The 12805-nt window shown below is 36.1% G+C and overlaps 1 protein-coding gene across 8 annotated transcripts in view; it reads left to right on the top strand.

The window, feature by feature from the left end:
• AHI1 (Abelson helper integration site 1) overlaps positions 1-11551 on the top strand; it is a 95334-nt gene extending 83783 nt beyond the window's left edge. For 7 of the 8 annotated variants that reach the window (XM_017829717.1, XM_017829713.1, XM_017829715.1 and 4 more), the window contains 2 exons: positions 6636-6715; positions 10412-11551. In XM_017829717.1, coding sequence (XP_017685206.1) covers positions 6636-6715; positions 10412-10643 — 312 coding nt within the window. In that variant the 3' untranslated portion in view covers positions 10644-11551. The remainder of the gene's footprint in view (positions 1-6635; positions 6716-10411) is intronic. The other variant, XM_017829721.1, reaches the window with a different exon arrangement.
• The last annotated feature ends 1254 nt before the right edge of the window (positions 11552-12805 follow it).

Here is a 12805-nt window from a genome sequence, read left to right as displayed (position 1 = left end):
CAAATATATTTTAATTAATAATTAAGTTTTTGTTTAAGTTGTTACCACAAGCAGGAAAATATAATTCATTCTTTGGTTGTGTTTTGTTTTTGTCCACAAGCATGTTTTCCCTAATATTTAGTTATACCTAGGTCTGCTATATTATTCTTTCTGAGTTTTTTGGAGGATTGCTCAAATATTTAGCTCTGTTAAGCCTGCGAAACAGTTACTGTGAAAATCATTATATAAATTACCTGTGAGATTTTACTACCACACAAGACTAAATAGGGCACTTAAAATGTTGAATATGACTATGGTTTTAATTACTGAGAATACCAGATAGTCTAATTAAAAATAGTTTTCCAACTGCAGATATAACAAATGCATATCTAGCTAATCATCAGAGCTTTATGAGTGAATAAAGTGGAATTATTAACATTAGAAGAGGGTGTAATACTCAAGATCCAATATTAGCCTTTGCAAAGAATTAAAAAAAAGGCTGTAGTTCAAAGGACTTGCTTTCAAAATTCTTTCTACCATCAGCTTTGCATTCGTAACATAATAATTTTATGCAAACCTTGTTTTCCTGCCTTATGAGTTACTTAACTGCTGTGCCACAAAATTAGGTCATAATCATCTTTAATTACAACATACCTCTAAACTGCCAATAGAAGTTTCATGGAGTGAAGGTGTCGCTGCACTGATGAAGAATTCCAAGAAATAAAGACAGACTTATCATCTGACTGCTCTAGTAAATGTGCTGTTTCCAGGTTCCTTAAGATGAAAATGGAAAGGACAGGAATTCAGATAGGGTTCTATTAGAAACAAGAATGTGGGTTTTGCAAAATTTTGGCAAATGAGAAGCGTTTCAAAGTTGATAGTGGGGGGGGGGTTTAGCTAGAAATTTTCTGTTGTCTATAAAATCTTGGGAATATGTTTCATAATTTTAAGGTGACTTGCCACTCACTACATAAAATGCATTCTAAATATTAAGTATGCAATTCCACATTACATGAAAATAGTAGGAAGTAGTAATAGACAAAAACAAAATTTAATTTAATTTACAATTTTCATTAAAAGTGTAAGAAAATAGTCTTTCTAGTATATTTATCTTTGAAAAATTATACCAAGATGTAAAATAATGGTCATAAGCATCAAAAGGGTTGCTGTCAAAAACCACATTATTATTGCACAATTTGGATAATCTGCCCAAAGATCATCACAACTTGATTCCATGTCTATTTAAATAAAGTTTGGGATTATCACTGTTCACATAAATAATTCATGCTCTCACTCTTCTTCCCCTAGAGAAGGTTGTTGTCAGACTTTGTGAATATTTAGCCCACTATGTCTGAAACTAACTTGCCAAGCAACTGACGCTTTTCCCCTGGGCTTGAGCTCCTTCTGTATGTATGTTTTTGTGGGCTCAAAATTTTTTTATTAAATCTAAAACTTTAAAAAGCATAGAAAACTTGCTTTTCCTTTCCAAAAACAGTAGCTAGAAATTTTTCTATTAGCGTAATCAAAAACTTTTATTTTAGAGTTTGTGCAGTTTCTATTTTTTATAACGGTGCCTTTCTTCAGTTTACTGGGAAACACTTCAGTGACTGATTACCTTTTAGGAAGAGGAGGAGGGAATAGGAAGATGTGATTATGATAATGAGGGAAACACTGAGAAATTAATACAATGAAACTCTTGCAGTGAATAGAGCTGAAGACTTTCGACACATCGCGAAGTGTGTTCATTTTCAAGGTTCAGAGAGTTTGCAGCTATTGAAAAAGCAATATTCAATTGAATTAGAATGTATTATAGTGAAGTTTGTAAGTCTGGGCTTCATTCATTGCTAATATGATTACAGATCTCTCTTTCTGAAAGTATTGATGTCTAGGCTGAAACTATGCTTTTCTAGAATTGGTCTGCAAAGCTGCTGTGTAGTCTTCCACATAAATTGTTGAATGGCATTATGAAATAGATATATCTTTACAAATCCTACTTTCAGAGTAGTAATGACTTTGATTATTCTTTAAGAAATCCTCCTTTTGAAGGAAATGTTATGTGGCACCATCTTATGAGGAATGGACCATTTTTCTGAAAGGTTACCCAACATTAACATATTTCAGCTTTTGAGTTCTGTAGTTTCCTATTTCTTGGTGTTCTGTTTTCCCTTTAAAATGCAGTTTTTACTGTTCAAGTTAGAGTTAAAGAATCATAGAATGCTAAGATGTTGGAATAGAGCAGAGTAGAGGGGGAGAATCACCTCTTTGAACCTGCTGGCCATGTTCCTTTTGATGTTGCCCAGGAGACAGTTGTCTTTCTGGGCTGTGAGCACACACTGCCAGCTCATGTTGAGTTTTTCATCAGCCATCACCCCCAAGTCTTTCTCTGCAGGGCTGCTCTCAATCCACTTCTCCACTCAACATGTAGGTGTGTCGAGGATTTGGCATGACCTTTTTATAGGAGCTAGACTTCTCTTCATTGAACTTCATGAGGTTTGCATCAGCCCACCTCTTAAGGTCCCTCTGGATGGCATCCCTTCCCTCCAGTGTGTGACTGCACCTGCAAGATGAATTACCCTTTCTTAAGCATGTGTGTTACTACTTTGTTTGTAAGCTGGTAGCTATGTGTTGTGTCTCAAAAAATGTTTATGCCTCTGTCTATAGTATTTAAGAAAGAGAAGGTATCTGGTTTATAAGCAAATAATTATCTGTTAGGAGAAAAAAAAGAAGAGATTAAATAGTCATTTACTGTAAGTGCCCAGTCTGTTTAAAGGTAGGAAGAATCAGGTTGAGCCACTGAACTGGTCAAACAGAACCAAAAATATTGTTGAGGGACACATATTACCAAGATAGCTCTTACTAGCAAGCTAGCTTCTCTCTTCCCCACATTTTCTCCTTGGGTCCTCATAGCCTCTTTCTGAAGAGAATTAAACAATTTTTATGCAAATCTTAGGCAAAGCTGTGACCACAGATAAATTCCCAAAGGCCGAGACTTCAAGACTGAAAACAGCTGCTCTAAACCATATTGCTTCAGTCTGAAGTATCTTGTCTCCACTCTTCCTCCTCCTCCTTTTGTTGTCCCTCAAATACTCATCTTGTGGATTTGATTTCTGACATACAGTATTCGTCAAGCCATGTTTCCCACCATATTTTTCCTTTTGTGCAGAAGATAGAAATCCATGCCAATGTCCATGGTATACAGAGCCATTGTTCCACTAGATGATCACAACTAAGTTAATACTGTTAGACATAAGGGTTAGAACACGGTCAATCTGATTTAGATAGAATTGTTCTTAAAAATGCTAGAAAGGGGAAAAAAGCAATTATAAGTTAATTGCATTTTAAATAGGAAAGTCTTGGCAAAAGAAATATATGTAATTCTGCTAGCAAAGATCCCTGCCAGTTGTTCATTTAATCAGGAAGTGTGTGGACGGGTGCAGAATAGCAAGCAAGAAAATGATGAGTGTGGTGTCACCACATCTCTCTCAAACTTGACTTGTTATAACAGTTTTGTCAGGAGGCATCAGCAGAGTTCTGAGGAGTTAAACACATGACTATGAGTCTTTTATCCATGGACTGTGTAATAGAAAACAAAATAAAAACTGAATACTGAGTCCGAAAGACTAGTCTGAAAAGGCAGAGAGACATGTTCATTCTTGCCATCTCTGATCCAGTGAATCTTTTATTAGATCAAGTTCTGTAGAAACAGCTTTTATGGGAGAGTTCCTCTCTGCAGAATAGTCTATAGAGCAAGCTCATTTGCTGTCATGGCTTGGATCACCTGAATAGATCTTCTGCACCACTCCATTCTGTCCATCTACCTCTTAGTCTGTCAGAGAACCTCTGCAGACCATCCGTCTTAGTGACAGCTCTGCACAGCCTAGAGGAAAGTACTGCCAAAGATGTAGACTTGGGATGAGACTTTGGCACTAGTATTTCCTTTAGATGTCCTCTGCTGCAGCTTCTGCTAGGAATTATGTTCTGATATATCTGATTGTTTCCATGAGTTGCACAGGGAGGGTTTAGTGCTTGACTTACTGGTGTGGATTCTACAGCAGGGATTAGGAACTTGATATACTTTTGTGTATTTTGCCTTTACTTGTATTGCCTTGGTTGCTTCTTGTGTGGCATCACAGAGAATAGTAAGTATGAAAAAAAAAAATGTGCTGTAAAGCGAGCAAGCCTTTTAGAAAAGGAAAATATGTATTGTGTTACAATTTTTATGATCATAAACAAAGCAAAGGAAACTTCAGAAAATCCAAGCTTCTGCAGTTGATATGAACTGATGTTCTCTTCTCCTTCTGGTGGATTGTATCTCTCAAAGGATAGAGAATTAGAATATGGCAACAAAATAGAACACCATTAGTGGCACTCTACAAAGGAGCTAATTTTTTATACTATGTTTAGTATTTGTTCTTGCAAACAGAAAAAGATGCATAAGTATCAAATATTAGGGTGTTTTCTTTAAAACAAACACTGCCCTAATAATTCTGTATTAATATTTAAGATCTGCAGTCTGGATGAATGTAATAACTAACACCATATCTGGTCCAATGCTACGTTTACTGAATCTTAGTACAGACATAGTGACAATAGTGCAGAGCTGTTTGGAGCTTCCTTAGAGATCTGCCTGTGTATAACAAGTGGTCGAGAGGTTTCAAAATGGACAAAGATGAGATCAACAGCCTCCTCAGCTCCTCCAAACTCTAGCCTTCTCTGGCTTGCTCCTTACATTGATATGTCCTCATTGAATTCTCAGCATGTAAATGTTACCACCACCTCCTGAGCCAAATACCTCCTGCCTATTTTTCCAGCCTCCATTTACTCTGCTGTGCTCCTCTTGCTGCTTCATCCCCTTGTTTCACCAGCTCCTGCACCAGCTCCTTGGATCTGCTGCTGATCCCTCTTGTTCCTTCAGTAGTTACTTCTTACATCCCTAGGATGGGAAAAGTAGTTCAAGGAGTAGGTTAAGAGGGTCACAAAGGTATGTAGTGTAGACAAAAGAAGGTAGCAGCAGTGAGATCTGCTTCAAAAAGATGTAATACCTAGTTCCCTCTTCATTACATGCTTTGAAGTTTGTAGGAATGGGGTAAGAAACCTATCATACTCAAACACTGCTGTGGAGAATTGGGAGTCATTCTCTACAGGCCCTAGGAATTCTCATTAGTTGCCATGTGTGGAGAACACAGCTAGTGGAATGTCTCCAGTTGTGTGCTTTTCTTTCCTTGGTACTTATACTAAAGAGCTGTGCTTTAATATGTAAAGCCTATGTGATGAGGTTTTTTTGCTCATAAGAATTTTCACTTAGGCACATTAATTTAGTGGATACTTTAATCTTCGAACTGTAAAACAGGTATAATTTTCTGTGTTTATGTGTCTGAAAGTGTTAAAAATCTTAGTCTAGTTTTATAAGAGGTCATCCTTCTATAGTAGCACTTCAGGGAATTCTACCTCACTGTTCTTTGGAATGGTTTATATTTGATTATAGTATTAGTACAGTGAGGAGATTCTGTAATATTTACTCAAAAAAGAGGGTTAAAAAATGGTCCAACATCATTCACACAGGATTTTCAGAAAAAGATTTTGTTTTGACTGCAAGCGAAGTGAATTCACAATTGTGTATGGCAGGGAACCACAAGGCTGTAAGTGCTGAAGGAAGTATTAATTACTTGGAGTCATTCCCTTTACAACACTCCTTTGTATTTTCATATCAGTGGCATTATATTTCCTTCTTTTGTGTTTACTTTTACCATTGACTTAGTCTCAAGTTTATTGCTGTATTAACAAGGATTTTGTGTGTGAAGTACATGATTTTTCTTCCTAGCTCAGCTAGTTATTGTATTCTAATAGACTGACTTTTGTCTAAACTATTCCAGCAATCTGTGTTTTTTCAGCAGACTAATTCCAATGACTAATGTTTGAACATGGTTGTTGTGGGCAGTGTGTTCATATGAATTCAGTAAGTCAATGAGAGCTTGATCCTGTTTATTCCCAGTCAGCAGAAAAATATTAAACCAATAAAATAATCTGTCCCTGAAGATTCAGGAAGGGCACTCGCATTTCCTTATGGGAATTCTTGCAGTAATTGTGAGACCTGTTAGAATTAGAAGAGGTTTGTTTGTAGAGGGAGCAAGTTGTATAGAGACCCACTAATTAGGGTGGAAATGAGAGAATTTACTTAAACTTTTCCAGGTTTGGGGGGTCTTCCTAGCCCTGAATTATAAAGTAACCTGGAGTGATTTCAACTACTTTTGAGTTAAACTTGCAGGCTTAAAAAACCCACAGGTTTATCTTGTTAAAACTGTGCAATAAGGTGTCTTTTTAGCATTGTGCTTTTAATCTTGTAGGAGCAGAAATAACTTTATTCTTTACAGACCATGTGTATTTTAGGCTGATTTCAAGCAGATTCATAACCATCTGTTTCTTCATATACCTGAAAACTGTCTTTTATTTGCAAGTAGCTTTTTTTTTTTATAGCAGGGTGCTGTTTCCTTGTTTGTAACCACATAGGAGTTAACATTTTATGGCTGATAGACATTCTTTTTCAAACGAGGTATATTCTCTCCTTATTCAGGAAGCTGGTGGGTTTTCTATGCACATGTGTTGGCCCTCTTGTCTGTCTTCTTTTTACCTTCCTGCCTTTTTTTTTTCTTTCACAGATGTCACCAGTCATCAGCAAGTCAGGGGACCTAAAATTTGTCTCCAAGCGTGACACAGATAGAGACTCACCTGCAACACAGTAAGCAAGAAATAACTTAAAACAATTTGCAGTGTTTTTTCTACAACTGCTGTTTGAAAACTATGAAAACGTTGGAAGGCTTATTTTGTTTTATCAAGCAAAACAAGAATTAGCTTTAAGATTATCAGTGAGAGCGTGCTTCACACTCGAAATGTGAAATAAGTTACAGTTCATGTATATCTGCACACACAGATGTGCATACACACTCTATCCCCAAAAAAAGCAAGGGCTATAATGTATATGACAATCAAAACTCAGGGATATGACTCAGGATATGGGTCTGTCCGCTGACATGCCTTAGCTATGTATTAGGATTTATTGCTACAAACTTTAAACTATTTTTGCACCTTCTAAAAATTAATTAATGTGAATTGCGAGAGATTGTCACATTCTAAGAAGGCGCAAACCAGCGTCTTTGATGGTGACACTTGTATTTTTTAAAAATCATGTCTGTTCATTGCATGAAAGCTGTAAGCAGATAAGATCTCAGTGTTTTAAATAAGAGCTTCCACAATATCTTTAGCTATTATAACCATTTGTACTTCCAAAGTGTATTTGAAAATACTTCCTGTGTTTCCCATTATATCTGTCACCTAAGAAAAGTTATTTCACTGATTGTTTTCCACACTGGTCCCCTCCCCACATAAATAATCTGTGCATATATGCTGTAGATGCAGATACATATCTGATTTTAACCTGCCTTTAAATTTTAATTTTATATCTCTGTCTGTATCTAGGTTTGGCAATAAGGTGTGAGTGGAAAGTTTAACCCTTATGTATGATGAGGAATGGGCTGTATAACTACACATTGACAGAATTCAGTGTTGAATTTTGGGCATAACTATTCTGATAGTATGTACATTAAGGAAGGAAATACCTTAAAAGCATAGTTACTGTGATGGTTAATACAGTCTGTTAAAAGTCAGTATCAAAAATTTGGTATGACTCAACTCCATAGTAGAACTTCAGGAAACAACTATTTTGAGTGAGCTTTCCAGGGCATCCACTGAAAAATGTGCCATTGCAGATTAATCATAGAATCATAGAATCAGCTGGGTTGGAAGGGACCTCTGAGATCATCAAGTCCAACCCTTGATCCACTACCGCTGTGGTTACTAAATTAAAATGTGGAATCACAAATAATTTAAGGAAAATCAAGAATTTTGAGTCATAACAAATGTGAAATGTTCATTTTAGTGGAAACTAAGACTGTCCTGACAAAGAGGTCACACTGAAGAAATAGAGCCCCAAAACCACTTCAGTTACATTTAGGAAAGGTGAGAGAAGACACCTACATGCCTGAGTCACTGAAATGTGCTCCCTTCTCCTGAACTATAGGGAGCATCACAAAGATTCCAGTCTGAGTTCATGCATGCTCCATGTCATAGTACTTCATAGCAGTGACTGTGTGTACCAAGTTTCTTTCAGAAAAGACTACAAGCTTCTGCCTTATTTTGAGAGCTAAAAGAGAGAAGGATCCTCTGACATTGCTGGTGCTATTAGTTTGACAGATCTCACATATTTCTGTTTATACAGGACAGATTAGATAATAAAACATCTCAGAAACATGGCTGCCTATTTTTCATGAAAACTCTCACTTCATTGTTATCAAAAACATGGCCTGCAGGGGCTGTGACAGAGCTGTAGTTTTCTTGCTTACTGCAGTTGATGTGTCTGAAATATCCTTAAAAAATCACATGCATGCTAGTATTGCCATCTTAACTGGAAAAGTTTTCTATTTTAGCATCTAATAGCAGTATCAACATGACTTGAGGTCCAGTTCAACCTGTATTTAAATAGTTGCTCCACCTAAAACGTACTGTTATTCTTCTGTTTTCTGTGAAAATACCTTAATATCCATGTCACATCTATGTATATGATAGGAATTATGTAGTAAATAAATTTCATAAGAATCAAGTGAGATGTGATTGCCAAGTACATGCTTTCAATATGGAGAAGTGAAACTGTAAACACCTGCACAACTCAGTATGCCAAATGAATGATTGCTGTTTTGCCTTATTAGAGCAGTATTCATTTTACCTGCTGTAAAAGAAAATGAATGGAAAGTGCTTAAGACGTGTCTGTCTTTGAGAATTTCTGGATGGAAATTAAAGTTTTGCAGTAGGAAAGCTAAATTTTATGCAAGATGGTAGTAGACTTTTATCTTAGCCAAGCAGTTAACCTATCTTCTGCAGACTCTGGAAGATACAGAGAACTGTCCATATAATAGATGCTCAGTGGTTTCAGTCTAAGTGTCTTGTTTTGATACATCATCACATCTGATGTTCAAATAATAAAAAGATGAAAACTGCTTCTCAAAATTAGAGTAGCTTTACATTGGAAACCAGCATAGTAACCTCATACTAACCTTTGAATATTAATGATTAGATACTACTTGTCAATACAGACATTATCTCCTTAGATATATTCCTATTATACAGTTCTGTTGAGCGGCACAGTTTTGTAGTGCTCTCTGCATGAATTTACACAAGACCCAGCTGAACACTCAGTTTGGTACACTGGTACTTACATTACTGAAAAATTGTGATTTTTATTCCGCAGTTTCCTTATGCTGCAGTACTTCTCCAGTTATTCTAGAAATCATAACACAGAAGGTCTTAAACTCCAGAACCTTTTCTTTAAGATGTTCCAGTACTAGAGCTGCAGCAATCCACTTATTCATAAATATACAATTTAGTTTTTAAAAAAATTCAAACTATAGGCAGATAGTCATCAGTTCATTAGCAAGGCTGATGTGTAAACATTTTCATGTATAAAATCTGATTACATTAGGACAGTAACACCAGCAGTAGAGCACTTGCAGCACCCTTTTTGGGGAAACAGCACACATTACATTCCTCTGTCTTGATTCATCCATTTGCTTATGTGTTTCAGAAGCATTCAACATAACAGTTCAGGTCATACCAAGACCTCTTTTGCTAGACACAATATAGATTTTGAACAAAGACAGTACCTGCCCTTGAAAGGTTATAGTTAAAGTATTGTTATGTATTTACAGCTAAATAAAGTTACAACTTCTGCCAAAAGTGGAAATTCATGGTAGAAGTGGTGTGACATTGCAAAATCCCTGGCATCATGCACAAGACTATTAAAGGCATTAATTGGGATTAATACAGTTAATTAATACAGGAGCTTGGTTGATGCTTTTTGCATTGTATGAAGTCTGATAAGCATAAATAGACATTAAAGTTATTTTTGATTCTGTAAATCTGTCCCCATTCAGTTAAATTAAAATGCAAAAAACTAATCTTATTCTTGTTGAATAAATAAGCCAGGAATCTCTCTTTAATTACAAGTATTTTGATGTCTGAGCTTAGGAATGTAAAAAAAAGTAAAAGTCCAATTGCTTTTGTGAGAGAAGGAGGCTAGTAATTTGTATTTTTTAATTACATCTGTTTACTATTGATCAAGGCAAGCTGATTTATAAGATCACGAAGAGTTCTTTTCAAGGCAATGCTATGATAAAGTAGACTGGTGGAGTGCTCTCGTATTTTGTCTTCATGGTTTTTCTTTCTTTGTTCTGCTGTGGAACAGTAGTTTTTGTAGTTGTTTCAGCATTGTGCTCAAGGGGACAGGCAGACAATTGCTCTAACACATCAGCTGTGGGTGGAAAAAGCTCTAAATTTGGGCTAACTTTGTGTTTCTTTTACTCTTTTTATATCCACCTTCCTCTAGAGGTACAAAGAAAAAGAAGAAAAGGATACAGAGGAATGAGAGAGAAAATCAGCACAACTTAATGAGTCTCGATACTCCTCTATCATCAGTTACAGCTAATGGTGTTGAAAATGAACCTACATCCCATGGGGTGGAATTGAAGAAGAAGAAGAAAAAGGCAGTGAGAGGCTCAAACTTAAGCACAAATGGAAAGACAAATACTGCCTTTGAGCCTGAATGCCGGGACGTATAGTCATAATTTATTTCTGAATACTGGTGTGATATTCATTACACACATTGAAGGCTGCAATTTCGGTCTCTCTTCTAGGATTAACAACAAACAAAGAAATTAAAATACTTAAATATGCAAAATGCCACCTGTTGTGACTTACTGATGGTGTTAACCTGCTTTGGGTGACTTTTGTCCTTGAAATCAACAGTGAGGTTCAGCTCCTCACTGAACTGGAAAAAACCTGAAACTGTCAAATACAACATTTCCTAATTTAATATCTGATTAAACTTTCACTTAGGCATTTCTGTAGGCTGTGGATCAATCCACTGTGAGCAGAGAATCAAGTGAAAAAGTGTGATCTAGAGCAAAACAAGCTCAACCACTACATGTGTTACTAAGTTAGCATTCTAAAATGTGTTGTAAGTAAAATAGAAGAGTGTTCAGAACGGTAAAATTCCAAAGAAGTGCTGACATTAAGGTGTACCTGAAAACGTAAGCTTTTTAAAAATATTTTTCTGACATCAAATACTCACTTGGACTGCATTTTGCAGCTCTGAAGGGAATTAACCTATGTAACTACACTGTCTTCAGTAGGACTACTCATTCTTATCAAAGTAAATAAGTGTTGCAAATTCCAGACAGTTATATTTTTCAGATGAGGTTTTCTGCACATAGTGAAGATTCATTGGAGTTTTCTTAGAGTTCCTGGCTGCTTTGGCAGCAGTCTTGCCAAAGATACTTTGTTTTTGTCTGAATGAAATATTTCATATCCAGCTATGCTGTTTGTTTTACTTGTAGTCCTTATTCACTTGTGTCATTAATCTATTTTTTTACTTGAGTATTATTTTGTGAACTTTTACTGATGACTTCACTAATTATCTATGTATTAAATAATTTATGTTTTATATTAAATGAAATACTTTCTAGCAGTTAGTGTTGGTATTTTTTCTGGCTGATGATGTCCAGTTTATTTTTACTCTGCTAGGAAATTCTTCCTCCTCCCTCTCTGAAGCAATAAATAACATAAAATTAGAAAGTCCTTATTTAGTAGACAGGGCACTTGATTCCATTAAAAAAAGAAGTGAGAATAACAGTGTTGGGCACTGATGTGTGAAATGCACCCAGATGCAGAGGACTAGTTGCTCTATATTGTAATAACTTTCTTGCACATTTGAAAGTCAGAAAAATCTATAAACTTTTTTCTTTCAAGTAAAGCACAGCAGCAAATACTCTTTTTTCACCCCACTAGTAGTTGATATTTGCTAGCAGTCCTAGCTTTACTTTGCTTACAGTATGTGTATGGAGTCCACTCCTAAATAGAGCTTGCTTATATGGTACTGGAAACTTAGTAATGTCTCTTTCCTCAGTCAGAGATAGTGTAAAATTATGTTAATCCTGGGACTGCCTGATTCTAGCAGGGCTCTTTGCCTCTTATCTCTCAGCCTTTGCAATGTATTTCAGCTCACCATCCTGTGCGATGTGTGGAATTTAAAGATTTTATAAAGAAGAAAAATCTCAACATTTTACATTTCTTAAAATGTCCTGGGTCACATTTAAAATAAGGGCAGAGTGACATCAGGCTCCACGTCAGGGAGAGCTGAGCAGCAGCCAAGAGCTGGGAGCTCATTGGAAAGCATTGTAAAATGTTAATTTGGCATTGTCAACACTGAAGACAGAAATAACACTTCAGATAAACACCACAGAGAAATGGTAGTTCTAATCAAAGGCACAGCACCTCCTTTCATGCTTGCGAACTAGGGCTCCAATTATGTTCACTGCTCTGAAGCTGAATAGAGCTGCTTTGCCACACTTTCCAAATTGAGAGGAGAAGCAGCAGTAGTGCCTTCCAAGGCACAGTTCCAAATAACAATTAAGCAGAAGGAATCAGATAAGAGCCAAACATGAAAATGCAAGAGTTGAAAATAAACTTTTCGTGATGTTTACTTGTAATTGCAATAGCTTTTGTTTTGCTTTTATAATTTTTTTTCCTCCCTGCCACATGGTTGGTGAGGGACCTCTATTCCTTTTTACCATGTCACTGTGGTGTTACTCTTCTGCATTCATTTAACAGAAAAGGAACAAAAATATCTGAAATTTTGAAAAAGTCTGATTCTTCAATATTAAAATTAGAACCTTCAGCCTAAAATCTAACAAATTATTAGCATGGCACAATGGCAAAGGCA

Source organism: Lepidothrix coronata, unplaced genomic scaffold (assembly GCF_001604755.1).
Source record: "Lepidothrix coronata isolate B3197 unplaced genomic scaffold, Lepidothrix_coronata-1.0 Scaffold167, whole genome shotgun sequence".
Classification (NCBI taxonomy): Eukaryota; Metazoa; Chordata; class Aves; order Passeriformes; family Pipridae; genus Lepidothrix; species Lepidothrix coronata.
This window is presented reverse-complemented; position numbering and strand designations above follow the sequence as displayed.